This window comes from Denticeps clupeoides, chromosome 12 (genome assembly GCF_900700375.1).
Source record: "Denticeps clupeoides chromosome 12, fDenClu1.1, whole genome shotgun sequence".
In the NCBI taxonomy this organism is placed as follows: Eukaryota; Metazoa; Chordata; class Actinopteri; order Clupeiformes; family Denticipitidae; genus Denticeps; species Denticeps clupeoides.
The window spans coordinates 19,352,556-19,371,764 of NC_041718.1; the positions used below are offsets into that span (position 1 = coordinate 19,352,556).

Genomic DNA, 19,209 nt, shown 5'->3' on the forward strand with positions numbered 1-19,209 from the left:
ACATTTTATTTATAGGCACCTTTCTGACACATAAGGATCAATCAAGACACATACAATCAAAAATCTAACACTAACACATGCACACACACTGCACAAAATAAAAAATAAAACATTTCGTCTAGCACTTAACAATTCCCTAGCATGTTCTTTTCCTGACAAGCCTTATTAGGGCTATTAGTTTTGTAACAAAAATCTATAGAAACCGAATGAGAATTGCTGGTGTCTTCTTCTTGTAAGTCGCTATGGATAAAAGCGTCTGCTAAGTTAAGTAAAGTGAATACATGCAACAGACAGTAAAGCCATAATAACAGTAAAAAAATTAAATGGTATATACAATTTAAGCCATTTAGACAAATCAGAGAGATAAAGCACACTCTGGATTTAAGTGTGGATTTAAAGTGTGACAGTGAACTGAGCTCGGGCGGTAGGGAGGCCCAAAGACTTGGCATTACACTTTGGCGAAGACATTTTTTGCAGCTCAGATGCGAACGGCGAAAAACTGAAAATAGCCCTGCTCCACATGTGTCCAGTGACGTCCCACTGCTTCAGGTTTAAATGCGGCCATTGTCATGTGGTCATGGGCTCTAACTCGACTTGCCCGTATTTGGTCTGGCCCCCAAAGTGATGAATCTATACCTGACAGAGTTATTACCCTCCGGAGTGGTCACTTTACCCGCCGCCTCGCAGAACAAGTGTGGCCATACGATCTACGTGCGAGTGTACAGGCCGTGCGCACGCAGGGCTTCTTAAAATAAACGTGTCCTGCTGCAGGACAGAAACGAGTGAAAGTGCAACAACAACCAGACGTCCCCTGTTCCCAACGTTCCCTGCCTGCGCACGGACCGCAATTCCATTAAACTGACTATGTTGTCGATAGAACCGGCGATCGGTGGCGAATGGAACAAACATTAACTGCCTCCCCCGCCCAACACAAACCAGTGAGCGTGATGTCTCTCTGAGATGCGTTTGTCCATATTTAAAAAATAATAATAATAATAATGATTGTCCCGGTTCGTGGACAATTAAAGCATTTTCCATCTAAAAAAGGCTGAAATCCGTGGTGCAGGACGGTAATCGTACAATTAAAAAAAGTACAGAAGCTCACCTCGAGGTCCTGGGTCATCTCGAGAGCTCCGGCCTCCCCTCGCTCCGTCGTCCGTGTGACGGCGGCCGGTGGAATTATTCTGTGGGAGCCTCATATTTGGCTAGGGAGTGGTCAGGGACCCCCTCACACTTGGTGGGCAACGCCTGACGGTAAGTCAATCCTGAGCAGCTGCGGGGGCCGCCACACCAGCCCTGAGCATCTTAAACCAGCTTCTCCTGTCCTGCCCGAAGGAGAGGACACCCCAGAGAAAGCAGGAGCCCACAGCAGGTAGGGACTTCAGTTTGGCATCTTGAGGGATTCGATGGGTCCAAGTGACATTTTTGCAAGATTCCGCCGTGGATTAAAGTCTCGAACTTGAGACCCATCGCCGTATGTTCGGCTTCTCAGAAGCCCGCAAGCTGTTTACAACCAAACCATCTTCATGTTACAGGCGCTGCTAGAGCCGAAATCTAGAACTGGAACCAGAAATCGCCCATGCGATGTGAATGGTGGAATAATGAGTCCATCTTGCCGGGGTGGGGGGGCTTCGCATCTCCGCGGGGCGGTCAGGTTTCGGCGACTGCATGCTTCTCATTAAGAGATGTGTTCCTGCTGGCGTTAATAAGCTAATAATGTCATCGGGGCGGCAATAAATCATCCCTGGGGTCCTACTTCAGCTGTTGCCCCTCATCCCTGAAACAGCAGCACGTGTCCCAGAAAAGAGATTAATAATCAACATATTAGCGCCATTTTATTAGCATGCACTATTTTTAACCAAATTCGCAATTGCCACCATCTCGAATTAGCAATACGAACTTTTCTCTCAACGCTATCTTTTACCAGCATGGCCAACTGGTGAGAAACTAATAATAATAAGTGCAGAGCCGGCAGTTCACTTTTGGACGGTTCTCCCTGGAGCTTAATGATCCGCGCGAGAACGTCGTAACGGGGGAACGTGTGAAAACGACCTAAAAGTCGCCAGGAGCGCCAGGACACAGCGGCACCACATGCTGCTTTATAAATCAAGCGCAGGCCGCTGTCAGGCCGCCCCGCTGGGCCCTCGCCAGTCCCCCGCACCAGAACCCCACACTGTGAAAAGCCTTTTTAAGTTCTGTGCCACGACGCTTTTATTTAATACAGTATAAAATGGGTCCTGATGCTCCCTGACGGTTGGAACCGAGTGGGACAGGGTGGTCGAGAAATGAAAATCCTGGAAAGACAAAGAAGTTCTGCAGCAGGAAGGGAACGTTGGACGAGGTGGCAGGACATTATCTGAACTTGACCAGTGCAGGGGGGCCATTACTATTTTATTTATATTTTTACATTTACAGCATTTATCAGACGTCCTTATCTAGAGCGACTTACAATCAGTATTTAGAGGGACAGTCCCCCCCTGGAGCAACTTAGGGTTAAGTGTCTTGCTCAGGGACATAATGGTAGTAAGTGGGATTTGAACCTGGGTCTTCTGGTTCACAGGCGAGTGTGTTACCCACAATGTGTAATAATATTATTAATAATATTACACATTCACTGGCAAAATATGACCTTGTGTGTTGTGTGCACGTTACACTGCGTGAGGATCAGCTTCGTGAAACTGAAGCTCGTGGCCTGGACTGGAAGAGCACCACCGGAGATGTTGCCAGCGGCGGGACTGAATGTTCGCAGAGCGGCTCCTCGCCGTAAATCCCGGGCGAAAGTGAGAGGCGTCAGCGGCCCTCCCTGCCATGTGCCGCTCCGTGACTGATGGCTTTATGAGGCATGTGAGCTATGGCAGACACAGGAAGACGTTCCCCGTGAGATCACAGGGATTCCTTCATTTCTGAGTGGCCAAGTTCGGCCCGAGAGCGCGAGCAGCTGCAGCCCACCGGCCAGAACATGAAGTGCAGAAAATTGGAAGTAAAATAAGAAAAGGGGACACTGGAATAAAGAGCTCAGCGGGGCCGGCAGGGTGTCATCAGATTGCCTGAGTCCAGCGGCGAGAGGCTCCGGCGGAGTCTGTTTACCTGAAGACGGATGGAGTTTCGCTCGGCTGCTGAAAGCTGACGCGTCCACACCAGCACTGAAGTGGAGAAGTGTGTCCAGCGTCTTCCAGGGACAAACACACACTGTTGATGGTTTTGGCGGCCCGTCCCAATTCTAGTTTTAGTTCTAGTCTCTACATCAAGCGGTCATTTCGTTTTTTTATCAGTCTTAGTCGCGTCCAGACTCGTTTTAGTCTAGTCAAGTTTCAGTCGACGAAACGTCTGAGCATTTTAGTCTTATTTTAGTCAGAATCCTCCATGACTGTTTTATACCAGTTTTAATCTCTAGACTCTATGCACTACATCCATTCTACATCCATTTGTGTTTTTCGACCACACATTCTGCTTTTCCACTTTTCCAATTGTAAAGCAATTGTGTCTAAAGGTCGCTTTGTCTTTGTCTCCCAGCCATCTGCTAGGCCACCACAACAAGTATTTTTTTATTATTCAGGAAAAAGAAATACTGCATAATAAGAATGCGATTAAACGAGAGGAATAAGCCCACGTGTAAATAACATAAATAAGAAAATGGAGAGACTCTTTAGTACACTTTTGATTTTGTTAACCACATTCATCAACATTATTACATGATATATCTCATTATGCTTGCTTGTGGCTGTCCATCAAGTGCAATGATGATGCCCACTTCTGTCCTTCAGCGGCGAAATCTCTAATGGCTGTATAATCCTATCCTGGACCCACATGTCCCCTTGCAGGTTGGACATGTGGAAGTTGTTGTGGTGTTGCTGGCAACCATGGGTGTGTTTCCCCGGCTCAGCCTCCTCTGATGTCTCCAGACTGTCCTTTCGTCCTCCAGTGCTAGGATCCCTGGTGGCAGCTGTGCTCAGAGGGGATCCAAGCACTGGAGGAGGACAGGACAGCCAGGAGAAATTTCCATCACGTTATAATTTGTTTGAAGAAAACAACACTAATACACACTACACAATAGTACAACGCGCACTTCAAATACAGACAAGAGCAGATTAAAGGCGCCTTAAAAAAACAGCCTCCATAGGAGTTCAAAATATCAAGGATTTTAGGTCCAGGAATGCTCTAGAAGAATTTGACCTTTACATACATTTTCTAATGCAGGAATGTCCCCAGGACAGTACATAAAATTGTTAGGAATGCCAGCCACCCTACTATATTTTTAACCAGGCTCTTTTAATGCATGCTGTTTATAAAAACACCCACAAATACATTATTATTCCCTCAATACATCGGCCATTAAAAAGCACACACTCATTAATGTAGGTCTGCAGTGATTCAGAGCAACATATAAAAATAGACAGAATGAAATAAAGACTCGGCTATGAACCAGAAGACCCAGGTTCAAATCCCGCTTACTACCATTGTGTCCCTGAGCAAGACACTTAACCCTAAATTGCTCCAGGGGGACTGTCCCCTGTAACTACTGATTGTAAGTCGCTCTGGATAAGGGCGTCTGATAAATGCCGTAAATGTAAATGAAATACATTCTAACAAACCGTTTAGTCCTATAAAGATCTCAAAGCCATCTATTATGGCAAGTTACAGGAGGGGCCTAAAATTTAATTCAAATAAAATATTCCTGAACATGAATGTTATTATTTAATAAACAAATCAAAATGTTATATTAATGGCATTTATCAGACGCCCTTATCCAGAGCGCCTTACAATCAGCAGTTACAGGGACAGTCCCCCCTGGAGACACTCAGGATTAAGTGTCTTGCTCAGGGACACAATGTAGTAAGTGGGGTTTGAACCTGGGTCTTCTGGTTCATTAGTGATTCATCCTGGTTCATCTCAGGGGTCCGCGCCAAGTGGCGAAGCATGCCATATCTGACTCAATTTAATTTAATTAATTCCAAATAACGCTTGTAATGTTGTGAGAGACCAGAGTAATATTTGGAGAGCTTTCACTGCAACTTTATTTTTAACCATGAAGATCTTATATTATCCTTTTTTTTTAGTTTAATCTTCAGATCAAAACCAATAAATTGTTTTAAAATAATGCATATTTCCCACAGTTTTTCTTGCCAGAGCCTGTATCAGGACACCAGGATGACCTCGAAAAGCGACAACCCTGCTGCCGCCGGGAAATGTGAGTTCTAGGCAATTATATTAAACCTTCTGTGAGGGAGGGGTCGGCATTTCTGTTCAGCAGGAGAAACACAACAGCAGGAGAAACTTTCACATTGCTTCTTTAAATCATAATATTTCCACAAACTATAAAAAAGCATGGTTTCTTCATGAACAGATTTTTTTCCATTTCTCCTCAGTGGCCATCAAGAAGAGGTCCAAAGTTCCTGGTGTGATGATCACCCAGTTTGTGGAGAACCTTCCACAAGGAATGAGCACCCCGGATTTCACACGCAAACCCATTGCTCTCACAATTCAAGAGGGTGAGGAGCTTTTCCGGCTGTGAGGGTTCTGTGGGTTGCAGAACTTACAGCAATTTCAATGTCCCGCAGGCAAGACTGCAATTTTCAGATCCATAGTCACCGGAAACCCAAGTCCCAATGTGACCTGGACAAGAAGCAAAGGTGATCTTTCAGATGGCGATCGATTCAAGATCATCTATGAAACCATTTCAGGCGAATATCAACTACAGGTACATCGAGCATGTCTGCATGTGGAGGCTCTGATGGAAGGACCACGGTGGAGCTTAAACTTTGTCCAAATGTCCTGACCTTCTTAACAGATGCCAGACGTTGGGGTGGACCAGGCCGGCACCTATAAGTGCTTTGCAGAAAATGAGTATGGAAAAGCTGTTGTTACTGCGACACTTAACATTATTGAAGGTAAACGAAGCACCACATCTCTGTTTAACTGTGTTTAACTGTGTGAATCTGATTTGAAAAGGTCCATTTTTTACTCGGGAAATGTGTTTTTACTTAAGTCATGGAAGGAAACTGACTCACACTTTTGAAGTCAGCCCTAAGTCTGCATTACAATTATGGGCTGAGATTTGTGCATTTTTCATACGAATTGCACAAACGGATTTTGAATTGCACAATCCGAATTTTAATTGTTCAAACTGGATGTATTTGTCTGAATCTGAGTTTCAGTGAAATTGAAACTGCTTTTTTACATCCCTAAAAATGTGATGCGAATTTGGTTCTCCAAACTCAAATTCAGTTCTCACAGTTCAATTTCCGTTTATTGGGTCCTTGCGAAAAAGCAATGAAGCACAGATTGCCTTTTTTTTGCGGAAGAGGAACTTCCTGTGGGAGAAGCGTGTGCCAGTGTTAATTACCACTCCCCAGTTTTCTCAGCCATTTTTTATTCAGCCATGACAAATTAAAATGAATAAAAATGAAATTAATATTCAGAGTGTGGAGTGGCCCAAAGACTTTATATTACACAGTAATGAAACTATAATGCTGAGGGGTGAGAACCATATGGAAAAGGTTATGTCAACTTTACAGGAGATTTTTTTTTAATAGTCACAAGCACCATTTTGGTTTTCGTTTAAGAAATCTAAAATGATCAAAAATGTATTCATATCCCTTTTGTCAGTAGACATGTGTTATGTATCTCTATTTCACCCAAGAATGTCACTGTAGTGGAAATAGAAAAAAAAAATTTCAACAGAAGGACAATGGTGCAGAGGAAAGGAAAAAAGGTTTTACCATTAAGAGCAAAGTTTCAACTAGATCATAAGAGCATATACATTTTCCGTTACTGTCACCTTTTGGTTTCCATCCATCAATATTGCTTCAGTAATATTGCAGAATTTCCAGCACAGTTCTAAAATGATAAATCTTAATTTATCTATGTTGGTTTTTTACATTATGTTGTTTTTTTTTACCCATCCTTTTACATATTTTTTCATTAACAACCCTGCACTGACACAAACTGCACACTCAGTCTACCCTCTAGAAGGGTCAAGTGTGGGACCCCTCAGCTGCAGGGCCTGTCAAAGCCCATTGAGACATACTGTATGTGGTTATGGGCTTTATAAGAAATACATGTTGTTGTTGTTGCTGTGAAATGTTGATTTTCATGCATTTTTGTTTCCAAAAAATTGAGATAATTGTGTTTTTTTAGTTGGATTCAAGAAGGGCAAGGCACTGCAAGAGTCTAGGACTGGTAAGGAAACTTTATTGCTGTACATTGTGAAGATGATTTATCGCTGACAAATGGCAGTTTGGTGAATTCTGAAGTTGTCTGAAAACTTCCAGCAATCCGAGAGAACGTGGCCGATTTCAAAAACCTCCTGAAAACGCGGTGAGTGAGACTGATGAAGGATGTGGATTTTTTTTTTCATCTTCATCTTCACCTTTTTTTTTTTTTGGAACACTGTCTTCCATGAAGGGGTGAGCGGCAGAAGGAGGATCGGCTTCCTGGGGAGCCCGACGAGCACTTCTGGGAGCTCCTGCTTAGCGCCGACAGGAAGGACTACGAGCGGATCTGCGCGGAGTACGGCGTGACCGACTTCCGCTGGATGCTGAAGAAGCTGAATGAAAAGAAAAGGGAAAGAGAAGAGGAGCAGGCGCAGGTGGGGACTCGGCCTCCGTGGGGATGGCATGTTTGCACCTGAGATCCTGCCAGAATAACCGTCTCTCCTCCTTTCTGCTCCCACAGTTCGTTGAACACCTGAGTAACCTGAAGCCCATCGAAATTAAAACGCCGGGATGTGCCGAGTTTGAGTTTGAAATGGAGCTGAAAGACCAGAACTCACGGATTTTTCTCTACAAGGTCCAGAAGTCTTTATTTGCCCTAAACGCTCTCGGCCTATATTTAATGTTCGTGAGCCAAACAATTGCTGAGCGTGTTGGTGGATCTGGGTTCACTTAGACATCTTGAATAGTGGTTTGTGGTCACATTTCAAATATCTGGTTTTTGGAACCCGCTTCCATACAGAATGGGCAGATGATTCCTTTCACATTGGACACGGGTGAAAAGCACAGCTTGAAGCAGATAGGCCGGAAGTTTGTGTTTTCCGTGAAGGACCTCGATCCTGAGGATGCTGGACTCTACCAGGTGGACGTCGAGGGGGTTAACGTCTTCTCCACAGACTTCAAAAGTGAGCCCGCCCACATTTTACTGCATCTAGATTTAAGAATGACATTCGCAAGTTAGATAAATGCACTTCCCTTTTTTCCCCACAGTCCCCAGTGTGGACTTTCTGGTGAAAATCCAGGAAGTGAAGGCCATAGAGCGAGAGGATGCCGTGTTCGAGTGTGTGCTGTCTAACCCCATGCCGCAAATTACTTGGCTGGGGAAGAACGTCCCACTACAGCAGGGCGAGAAGCATGACATCACGGTGTCTGAGGACAAACTCATCCACAGGCTGGTGGTGAAGGACTGCCTGCAGCTGGACAAGGGCATCTACACTGCCGTGGTTGGGATCAAGTCCTGCAACGCCTGGCTCGTGGTGGAAGGTGAGACCACCACCGCGTCTTCAGTGGCTCATTTGAATTACAGCCCATGTTCTCCTCAGTGCTGGTGATTTATGGTTTATAGGACAGGAATTGGCTCGGAGCATATGTTCAGAATGACTACAAGCACATTATAGTTTTTGGCATTTTCATATTGTTCTGTAGAACATTAAACACCACGTAGGACCAAAGTGCTGAAGAGAATCTTAAAAATAGGCAATTAAAAGAATTAAAAGTAGAGAAGAATAAGCACTAGATGAGATAACATACAATCCAATAAAAATTTCTAAACAGCTACTTCCTTCTCCTTTGTAACGCTCTGATTGGTTGACCAGCTGACAATGACCCCAGCACTCATGGTAAGAAGAAAGCTCGCAAAACCACACAGGCCGGTGGAGGCGGAGCCGACCTGGCGAAGATCGCAGCAGAGCAGAATGCCAAGATTCAGAAGGCGAGAGAGGAAATGCTGGAGAAAATGAGACAGGAACGAGCTGAGATGGAGGCGGCCATGGCAGAAAATGGCGAGGAGGCTGTGGCGGAGGCTGTGACAGCCAATCAGGATGCTGTCAGGCCAAGGCAACTTAAACCAGCTTCAGCCCCAAAGGACCTGCAGGCGGAGCCTGAGGTCAAGCAGGCGGTGGTGGAAACCAAGCAGGAGATTAAAGAATGTGGGGATGGAGATGCTGGGGAAGACATATCAGTACCGGAGCTTGAGGAGGAGACAACAGCAGATGTCCAAGAAGGGGAAAAGAAAAAGAGGGTCAGGAACGGCCCGCTGGTACCCGACACTGTCATTGGTGAGCTCTCACATATATAAATCAGAAAAAAATTAAAGTTCTCTTTGACCTGTGGGCCTTATGAATTTCTCATTTAATTTCGTACGGCTCAAATGCAGTAATAACTCCATGTCGTTTTTCCCTGAGGATAAAAAAGAAAAATGTAACTGTTTATTACTTCCTAACCTCAGGAGAGTGTCAGTTGATATGAAGACGTTAAAACTGGAGGCTCTAGAGGGGACTTATGTTCTTTCAGTCCAGTGTGTTACTGTGTTCACCAGATCCTGGGGTTCACTTCACCCGCGGTCTGGAGGATGTCAAAGCCATCATAGGCTGTACAGCGGAGCTGATCTGCAAGCTGAGCAAAGAGAACATTGATGGAGTCTGGTACAAAGATGGAGAAGAGGTAAAAGCACAGAGATCAAGGACAGCATGATACCTGAGTATGAATGATGTCTGCATTGCATTTCTACATTTAAGATGAACGAAACAACATGCATGCAAATGATCTCACTCGTTTCACAAAGACGATTTCATTGGCATTAGTCTTGGGCTTCAATTCTTTCCCAACGTAATTCCAGATGCAATTTAACCTTTGTTTAAACCTTTTAACTGAGAAATTTGTATTTTGCCAGTTATCCTCTTCAGAGGATGTGTCGCTTGTCAGAGATGGAGCTTTTCACAAGCTGGTCATTAGGAATTGCAAGGAAGAAGATTCTGGAAAGTACCGTTTGAGGCAGATGGACGTAAAACTGAGGCTATGTTGACAGTAGAAGGTGTTGTATTATGCTTCATTTATTTTGCAGGGATTTGTCCAAGTGTGGTCTTTTTACATATGTTGATAAATGGGGTCCAGACTCAGTGTCCTTCTCTGTGTTGCAGACCCACCCAGGATTAATCCAGATGACCTGGCAAAGTTCTCTGAGCCTGTTATAATAAAAACTGGTCAAAATGCTTCCTTCCAGCTGAGCTTTGTAGGTCAGGAGCCACTGAAGATCCAGTGGTACAATGAGGATGAGGAAGTCCTTATCGACAACCATGTCAGAATAGAGAAATCCTCGACTCAGAGTCGCCTGATCCTTACAAAGTGTGTCCGCAAACAGTCGGGGGAAATTAAAATCAAGATCAAAAACGTGTTTGGGACCATTGAGGCTACAACCAAACTCACTGTCCTTGGTTAGTGGCCCAAGCCATTCATTTCATCATTCATGAACAACGTAAATATGCTCACAAAGACCCCTATATTTTTCAGACAAGCCCACACCTCCACAGAATCCAGTGGAAATCGTTGAGGCCTCCTCGCACTGTGTTGAGATCAAATGGAGAGCTCCAAAGGACAACGGAGGCTCTCCCATCATTAACTACAACTTGGAGCGGCAGCAGTTGGGACGCAACACTTGGAAGAAAATTGGGATGATTCCCGGCATTCCCCACTACAAGGACACAGATGTGGATCATGGAAGGAAGTATTGCTACCGCATTCGGGCAGTTACTGCAGAGGGCACCAGCGAAGTGATGGAAACTGATGACATCCAGGCTGGAACTAAAGGTAACCAGCCTCACTTCTGATTATGGGACATGATTTGATTCATGACCCCCGCAAAAATCTGATCCAGTGAATATAGCCCCCCTCCCCCAAATATAGTCACATAATTCCTATTAATAAAGAAATATATTAATTATCTTGTATAAATTAGGTGTTTATTTTCTTAATTCATTTCATTTGCCAGCAAAATAGTAGCATGTTTAATCATGCCACTGTTAATGTTGCCCACTCCCTGACATTTGGTCAACAACACTGGGCATCTTGGGTATTTTTTACAATAAAAGGCGTCCTGGCCTCTGGTATTACTGTAAAAAAGTAATACCAATTGCCTGGGGTTCCCCAGAGCTCTGTCCTTGGACCATCTTTTCTGTTTGAAGCTATGCTGATTGACTAAGTTCTATCACAATGTATTGTCTGTCTGTATTATAGCATATCCTGGTCCTCCATCCGCGCCTAAAGTAGTCAGTGCCTTCAAGGACTGCATAAATCTGTCATGGACTCCTCCAGCCAACACTGGTGGCACAAACATAGTTGGCTACAACCTCGAGAAACGCAAGCGTGGAAGTAACCTGTGGGGCCCGGTAAACCCTCCAGAAGAACCCATTAAAGGTTCAATATTTTTTTTTTTTTGCTTTTTTCTTGCAAATGCTTCTGCAGGACAACTTTGAAATGATTGTTGTTTCTCTGATATTTTCAGCAAAACAGGTTGCTGTGAAGGACGTTGTGGAGGGAATAGAGTATGAATTTCGAGTTTCGGCCATCAACTTCTCTGGTGCTGGAGAACCAAGTCCCCCTTCTGAATTTGTGTTTGCAAGAGACCCAAAAAGTATAAATACACACTTCGTATGATTATTTTTTTCATTCTGTCAGTACTTTTCACCCAGGAAGATTTATCAAAATTCTGCTAAATTACCCATTTGTTTTTGTAAAACTGAGCCATAACTGATCTAACAATCTAACAGTTCTAAAATTTGTAGTAAAAATTATGGTAGATGAATATCAGCATGCCTTACTTGAATAATTTACAACTGTTAAAATAGCAGTCTCTGCCCAGCAGTCACTTTTCTTCTCCTTTTTCATATTCTAGAGCCCCCTGGCAAGGTCATTGACCTGAAGGTGACTGACTCCACTTACACCTCCTTGTCTTTGGGGTGGACAAAACCAAAAGAGGAAAAGGGTGTACAGGACGAAGCCAAGGGCTATTGCGTAGAGATCAGACCAGCGGAAAGTCTGGAATGGGAGCGCTGCAACCTAAACGTCATCACCATGACCTCTTACACCATCCTGGGCTTGAAATCCATGGCCATGTACTGGGTCAGAGTGATCGCCATCAACGAGGGCGGACCAGGCCTCTCCAGAGATCTGGACAACTACATCATTGCAATGCCTCCTCCAGGTGGGTAGAAAGGTGACCCCCAAACTCACACATGGACACAAGTTCCTGCTGCCCCACTGATTGGTGACATTTTCTACCCAGTGAGGCCGAATTTCACCGACCGCAAACTGAAGACCTTCCTGGTGATCAGAGCTGGAAACTCAGCGAGAGTCAACATCAACTTTGTGGTATGGTGCTTTAAAACAGAGATTAATTACACGCAGTTGCCAATATTGTGGAGCTCGCACTCTGCGTCAATTTTTAGGATGTTAATTAACAAAATTAGCAAAAAAGGAACAGTGGCAGTGATGCTCTGATGGGGAGAGTAATGTAAAGTCTGGAAAAGAAGGTGCAGAAAGCCGTGTGCCACTGTGTTATTAAGAGTAATAGCATGTGCTCCAGTGGTCATGAAAAAAATTGAGATCTGCAGTCAAAGTTAATATTAAAAGACATGAATCCTGCGGTGGAGGCTGCAGGGCTTCGTTAAAACTCTAATGAATCGCGTTCCACAGACAGACCACGTACCCCCCCATCAGCTAATGAACTCTTCAGATGATGCACACGGCCATATTGGATAGGACAGGAGATTGGCCAGAAAAGAATTCTCTCTATCACAGCATCTGCATTAGATCCTCTGACTCCACTACTTCTGTTTCCACTTCACCTAAAAAAACAACAGCCCAACCCAAGTTTTTTTTCCTTGACGTCCTGCTGAAGTCTGTTTCTGATGAAAGTGACAGTTTGTGTCGTGTGACAGGCCTCGCCATTACCCACGATAACGTGGCTGAAGGACGGGATGGCTGTGTCCAAAAGAGTCACCATTAGCAACACGGAGGGATCTTCCCAGCTTCTGATCCCTTCGTCTGAGCGCTTAGACACTGGGGTTTACTCCATTGTTGTCAGCAATCTGGTTGGCCAGGAGACCTGCAGCATCGAGATCAGAGTCACAGGTAACTTCTGCAGGATAGTATTTATCATTAGTGCCATTACAACCACTCTGGCAGTGTAGACAGCATCGATCTTCTTAACCCTAGATGACCCCAAGCCCCCCGGCCCAGTGGAGCTGGAGCAGAACGTCCCCGGGACGGTGACCCTGTCCTGGACTCCCTCTCCTGACGAGAAGCGGGACGACCGGCTCCACTACATGGTGGCCAAGCGAGACTCGGTGAAACAAACCTGGCGCACCGTCGCTGACCACCTCTACAACAACAAGTTTACGGTCGCCAACATCCTGCCGGGGAGAGAGTTCCTCTTCCGGGTCTACGCCAAGAACGACATGGGCGTCTCTGAGCCCACCGAGTCCAACAAATGGGAGGTGGTCTGCAAGAAAGGTGGGTGCAGTGTTGCAGATTGGACATGGAAAGTAAAAAGTAACAACTGAATTCACAGCCTGTTAATATTCATAAGAGGAGTTTGGCTAAGCAGGTAAGAAAGCAGACTCGTAATCAGAAGGTTGCCGGTTCGAATCCCGATCCGCCAAGGTGCCACTGAGCAAAGCATCGTCCCCACACGCTGCTCCCCGGGCGCCTGTCATGGCTGCCCACTGCTCACCAAGGGTGATGGGTTAAATGCAGAGGACACATTTCGTTGTGTCAACGTGTGCTGTGTTTCACAATGACAATCACTTCACTTTCTAATAGCAAGTCAGTGGATCATTTTTAGCATCTTAGGTACTTACAATATATCGGTTTATGTACATTTTTCTGCATTTCAGTAATGCAGAATAGTAAATTTAATATCATATTTTAGGAAATTAAAAAAATAATAAAAAAATACTTGTCCCTCCCCCAGAAAAGTTCATATTGACCCTGCCCGAGTCCAAAAACTGCAAATTCGAGGCAGCACCGTCCTTCCTCCTCCCCCTGAAGAAACACAGCAACCCTCCAGGCTACGAGTGCTACATGAGCTGCGCCGTGAAGGGTGACCCTGCCCCCCACATCACATGGTACCGTGACAACGTCAGCCTCAACACCAACACCAACTACTACATCTCCAACACCTGCGGCGTCTGCTCCCTCCTCATCCTCAGAGTGGGACCCAAAGACACGGGAGAATACAAAGTGGTGGCTGAGAGTCCGCTGGGTCGAGCCGAGTGCTCCACCACACTGACAGTCCGAGGTAAACACGCACACATGATCTATCTATGAAATCAATTCTGTATGGAAAAAGGTATGGAAAAGGTGGAATTCTGGGGTGTGCTGGGATGGGTTCACACTTCTCTCTGTGAATCTCTCATATTATTTCTGTAAAAAAAATAATTTGTTGCCAAAATTCGAAGGGTGTGTAATTGCTTCTTTCCTCTCCCCCTCTTCCTCTTTCAGAGTGAATTGATGAAGATGCCAAGACTGAGAGCAAAAGAGTTCAATTGAAAGCTTTACTAATATAATGTGGGTTTTGTGTTGTTTTGGGATTGTCATTTAATCCAGATAAGTTTCAAATTCTTGTATTTATATAATTCATTATTATCATGTACCACTTCTTCAATTATTGTTCATGAAACTGTATGAACCCTGAATTGAATAGAAAATATACATGTTTCATTAAAATTAAATCACAGAATTCTCCTTGTTTGAATTTTAGATGGTATGGATTTTTCACCATTTGAATGACGCAGTAAACCTAAAAATACAATTCTGATGTTTGTGCCATATGATACAATTTTTTTTATTAACAGGTTTGAGAACTTTTCCAGCTAACTACAGATGTGTCTTGATTTTTACCATCTTATTTCTTCATTTTATATAGTGACTTGCTTTAACCTTGCTTCGAAAGCGGCGGTAGCATGTGGCTCGTGAAAATGCCTGTTGAATATTCCCATGTCGTCTGTGCAGTGCTGTCTGTTGTGTGGGCCTGTGAGAGGTGAGATGTTATTTGGTTTAGTTTCCCTGTAAATGTCATCGCCTCCCGTTATCCTGCTCATAAAGCGCTAATGCACTTTCAGTAAAACTGTGACTGGGAAGACTGTTCGCTGCAGCACTGGTGGGGATCAGTACTGGTGACCTGTGGGACACTGGGAGGAGATGCCTGAACGTTTGGCCTTGAGTGACCCCAGTTTATAACCTTCCATGAATAACCCACAATATGGCCGGCAGTAAAACTGAAAAGTGGGACCATGTGGATCTGACACCGTAAATCATTCTGAAGCTAAATGACATGAGAGTGGTTTCATAAATTAGATGTATTTTTTCATAAGGTTTAAATATATAAAAAAATCTAAAATCAAAGACCATTTATTCACTTGAAGAGTAGGAAGAACATGACTCTGCTGAGAAAGCTACAGTTATCTCTTGCACAACAACCTTCCTCTCAATTATTGATTTTTGTATTTGGTTCCTTTGGGATTCTTTAAATGAAAAGAGGGTTCTTCTACTGATAGAAAAATCTAATGGGTGCTAATTGAGGTCCAGGAGCCAGGAAGCTTGATTTGGCTGGTCCAGGGTTCTTCTACATCCTTATGGAAACATGACGTTGGAACAGACTGGTGTCCAGGAGATCGGGACGCTTGGCCTGGCTGGTTCAGCCGAATGTTTACTGGTTATATGAATTTACACGCATTTAGCTGAGGAACATTGCACACATTGTTCTGCAAGGGACATGAAAAGGCTTTGTCCAGACAGCAAGGACGTCACGCTCCTTGCACGCTCACATTTTCTCATACCTGCTTTACTGACTGCCAAAAATACTCGGCTGTCTCCCATAACAGGGTCCCTGTAAAGTCACAGGTCACAAGCGTGACCATATGCAGCAAATGCGCAGGGCCTTTGGCGGCACGTGGCGCCAGTTTATAAAAGATGAGTCGTGTTCCTCATGGACGTTTTATTACAACATGCTGTGATGCAGAAATGGGACAGGTCACACACACTGGACCCTTACTGGTCTGCTCAGGAGGTTCTACAGGAGAGAGGAGCATCCCCCATAATGCACCACTCTGGCTTATTATGTCTGGACAGTGAAGGAGGGATTATGGCTGGATGTGCTGCTCATCTCCACCTTGTCATAGAGCAAATACAGTGCTGCAGTTCTCACATGCACCAATAAATAGGGTCACCTTGGGCCAATCGCTCCTAAATGAAACCACAAATGCCCTGACGACCTTTTACACCGTTAGTAACACATTTCATCTGCATTTCACTCACGTGACATGTCATGATAGATTTAGCTGTCTCTGTGTTATTACTATTGTTTATGAAGCCTGACTTTTCTCATGTTTTACATGACTGACAGGTGTGAAAAGTTATCTAGATCTTCTCCTCCTGACAGCCCCTACCCCCATCCCACCGCAGGACTGCCCTTTCTGGCAAAAAATGAAGCGGTGCAGACCCACCTGGCACGGACTCTCTCTGATGATGGGGTCCTTGCCCTCGCTGCCATTCCTAGAAGGATTTATTAGGTGCCGGATCTGGGAGTCTGAGTCTCAGTATCAGCCTGAGCTGCAGGGAGCTGCGAGTGTCCCAGCTGAAGGTAAGACATTGGTCGATGGGTGAACCATCATTCACTTGATGCTCTTTGATTTTTTTGCTTATAAAGTTTAGAAATCTATGTATTTATTAGTGTCGGCATCTGTGTACTCAATTGATTGCTTTATTACTTATGTTCACTTCCATTTGATTTGCTTTAAATTTAAAATTTTATTCTGTATCAAAAAGAAAAGCAATTGAGGAACTGAATAAACACATAAACACATATGTACACACACGCATATCTGCAATCTCCACCTATAGATATGAATTTTAAGTTTAAGACTTCTTTTTAAGTTTAAGACTTTTTACGTTTAAGACTTCTGTTTCTGTTTCCGTACACCTGTGTGTTTGTGACCTAATCTGTATAAAAACAGCAAAAACTGCTAAAAATGAACATTTAAGAAATTCATATATGAATGTGTATATAGGAATAGTTGTAAAGGCTTATATACAGACAAGGATGCAAAAGATTTATAAAAAAATTGTCCCAAAAATAGTAACTGCAGATGAAAAGCGTCAGGATGTTTGAATAGTGAGGGGACTGCATGTGACACACAGAGACTGATTTTCATCTGAGCAGCTGTGTGTGTATTCACACACACACACACACACACACAGACCTTGCAGAATTTATTCTGAAATGAACAATGGAAGTGAAGTCTGATTTAATTCAGCACTCATCATGGTTTACTGCCTGGCCTGTGTCTGAATTTGTAAGGATGTAGATCAGCTGCTGGTATAACTGTTGATTTACTGTGATAATGTACGTATGACAGGTTTAGTGCATGTGACCATGTGACTTCTGTACATCAGTGGGATGTAGGTTTAGCCCTAAATCCCAGTTCACATTAATCCAACTCAAACCTCATTGTTCATTCAGAAGAACAAAGAGGTTTCATGACCTCCCACGTCAAAGGTGAAAAACTTTATGAAATCCCATGTCCTGTGCGGAAATGAAATAAATTTCAGTCCAGAGGATGAATTCGATGATCTCAGGGGGTGAGAAACGCTGTCCCCTGCTGCCACACCACCAGATGTCATGTCACTGAAGGGTGGCGATTCCAAATTTACTTTCGCGATCATCCGGACATTAAATGAGTCTCAAATGCCACACCCACACAATACATGGCTCCTGGTCCAGCTGAGGAGGTTATGGCCAGCACATCTGCGCCGACTCATCAGGGCCATCACGACACTTGTGATCGTTTTTATGTGCCATGTGACCTATCATGTGTCGAGGTATCTTGCTGCCACGTCCAAATGCCAGGAACCCAAGAATATCGGACATGTGTATTACAAGACATGCACATGCTGCTAGATTTTACTTTTATTGGATTGTGAAGGCCAAGATTCAGCAGAACCAAGCAAAGTATTTTAATTTTACATGTACGCAGATTTGTTGTATATGTATAAGTAAAATGTAAAGACAATTGTGACTGATGAGATGAAAAATATGCTGCGCTGAGCCGTCGACAGCTCCACAGATCTATCTTACAAAGCATCACCAGGACTGGCGGAGCTCCAGAACGCCTCTCCTTTCCCACCAGAGATTTAGTGGAGGCCTCAACAGGTCGAGCGATTAGTCAGGCCGTGTCAGCGTGACATTCCCAGGCAGACAAATCGCTCCCTGGACCGGCAGGAGGGGTCTGAGAACATCATCTGATCAGTGAAATTGAACAGTGTTGCTTTGTGACAGGGATGTACTGATTTGACATTTATATGTTACATTTGATCCAATACTGAATTCATTAAGTTCAATTCCATCCTGGGCTATATTTTCCTGTTGTTATCTAATATGGAAGTCCATCTCCACCCTATCTCCAGGATGTCCACTCACATCCCCTATATAAGGAGCATTAGGGGTGTAGAGAGCGGAGGGAAACGGACACCTGGGCATGTCACGTACTGACTGGAGGGGGTTTAAATCGTCCAGAATGAGGAAGTAGGGTGTGTCCTCCCCCTTTCCAACTTCCTCCTGTCCAACATACACACGCCATCCTACTGCAGAGGAAAATGGCCACTACCAACACCCGCATGCACATGAATTTAAGCGTTCTGATGGGTGAACTATAGTAAAGGGGACATTGGTGAAGTTTGTGTTATACACAACCAGCAGAGGGGGAGTCTAAAGTGATCAAGAACCATACTACCAATAAGAATTAGGGACCATCTGGACTGGATTACTTCCTGAACCTCCGTTTGTTATAATTTGACACACATAGGCTCATTTACTTGCATGCATTTGTTAGATAAGCAAAGTCTACAATGTATAGATGGAACAGTGGTTATTGGCCAAAACCAAAATGGAAACGATACTTTTACTTTCTTATAGATCAGACGAAGAAGAGGATAAAACCATCAAGATGACGATAAAGGCCCCAGAGCAGACATCTGGACATCAGGGTAAGATGCTCTCTTAGCGATGAGAAATACTTCCATATTCATTCATCTGAAGGGTGCACCAACTGGTCAGAACATCTTCTGCTAGGCGTGGTGTTTTCATTCCGGCCATACCCTAATCAGAACTGGCCCATTGCCGGAGCCAACTGATCAGCAAGTCATACGGCCATCTCCTTATTGA

At 44.2% G+C, this 19,209-nt stretch overlaps 1 protein-coding gene across 1 annotated transcript; it reads left to right on the forward strand.

The window, feature by feature from the left end:
* The first annotated feature begins 1,278 nt into the window (after nt 1-1,278).
* Nucleotides 1,279-14,494, forward strand: LOC114801021 (immunoglobulin-like and fibronectin type III domain-containing protein 1). The gene is given in 25 exon segments (XM_028998966.1): nt 1,279-1,372; nt 5,115-5,188; nt 5,367-5,489; nt 5,559-5,698; nt 5,789-5,888; nt 7,138-7,179; nt 7,272-7,317; nt 7,405-7,588; nt 7,675-7,788; nt 7,954-8,116; nt 8,202-8,474; nt 8,807-9,268; nt 9,529-9,653; nt 9,883-9,973; nt 9,976-10,023; nt 10,130-10,423; nt 10,500-10,796; nt 11,223-11,402; nt 11,491-11,619; nt 11,881-12,189; nt 12,271-12,356; nt 12,926-13,118; nt 13,203-13,499; nt 13,960-14,286; nt 14,490-14,494. Coding segments are annotated over 24 exon segments (4,068 nt in total). The 5' UTR covers nt 1,279-1,372; nt 5,115-5,148.
* Nucleotides 14,495-19,209: the final 4,715 nt, after the last annotated feature.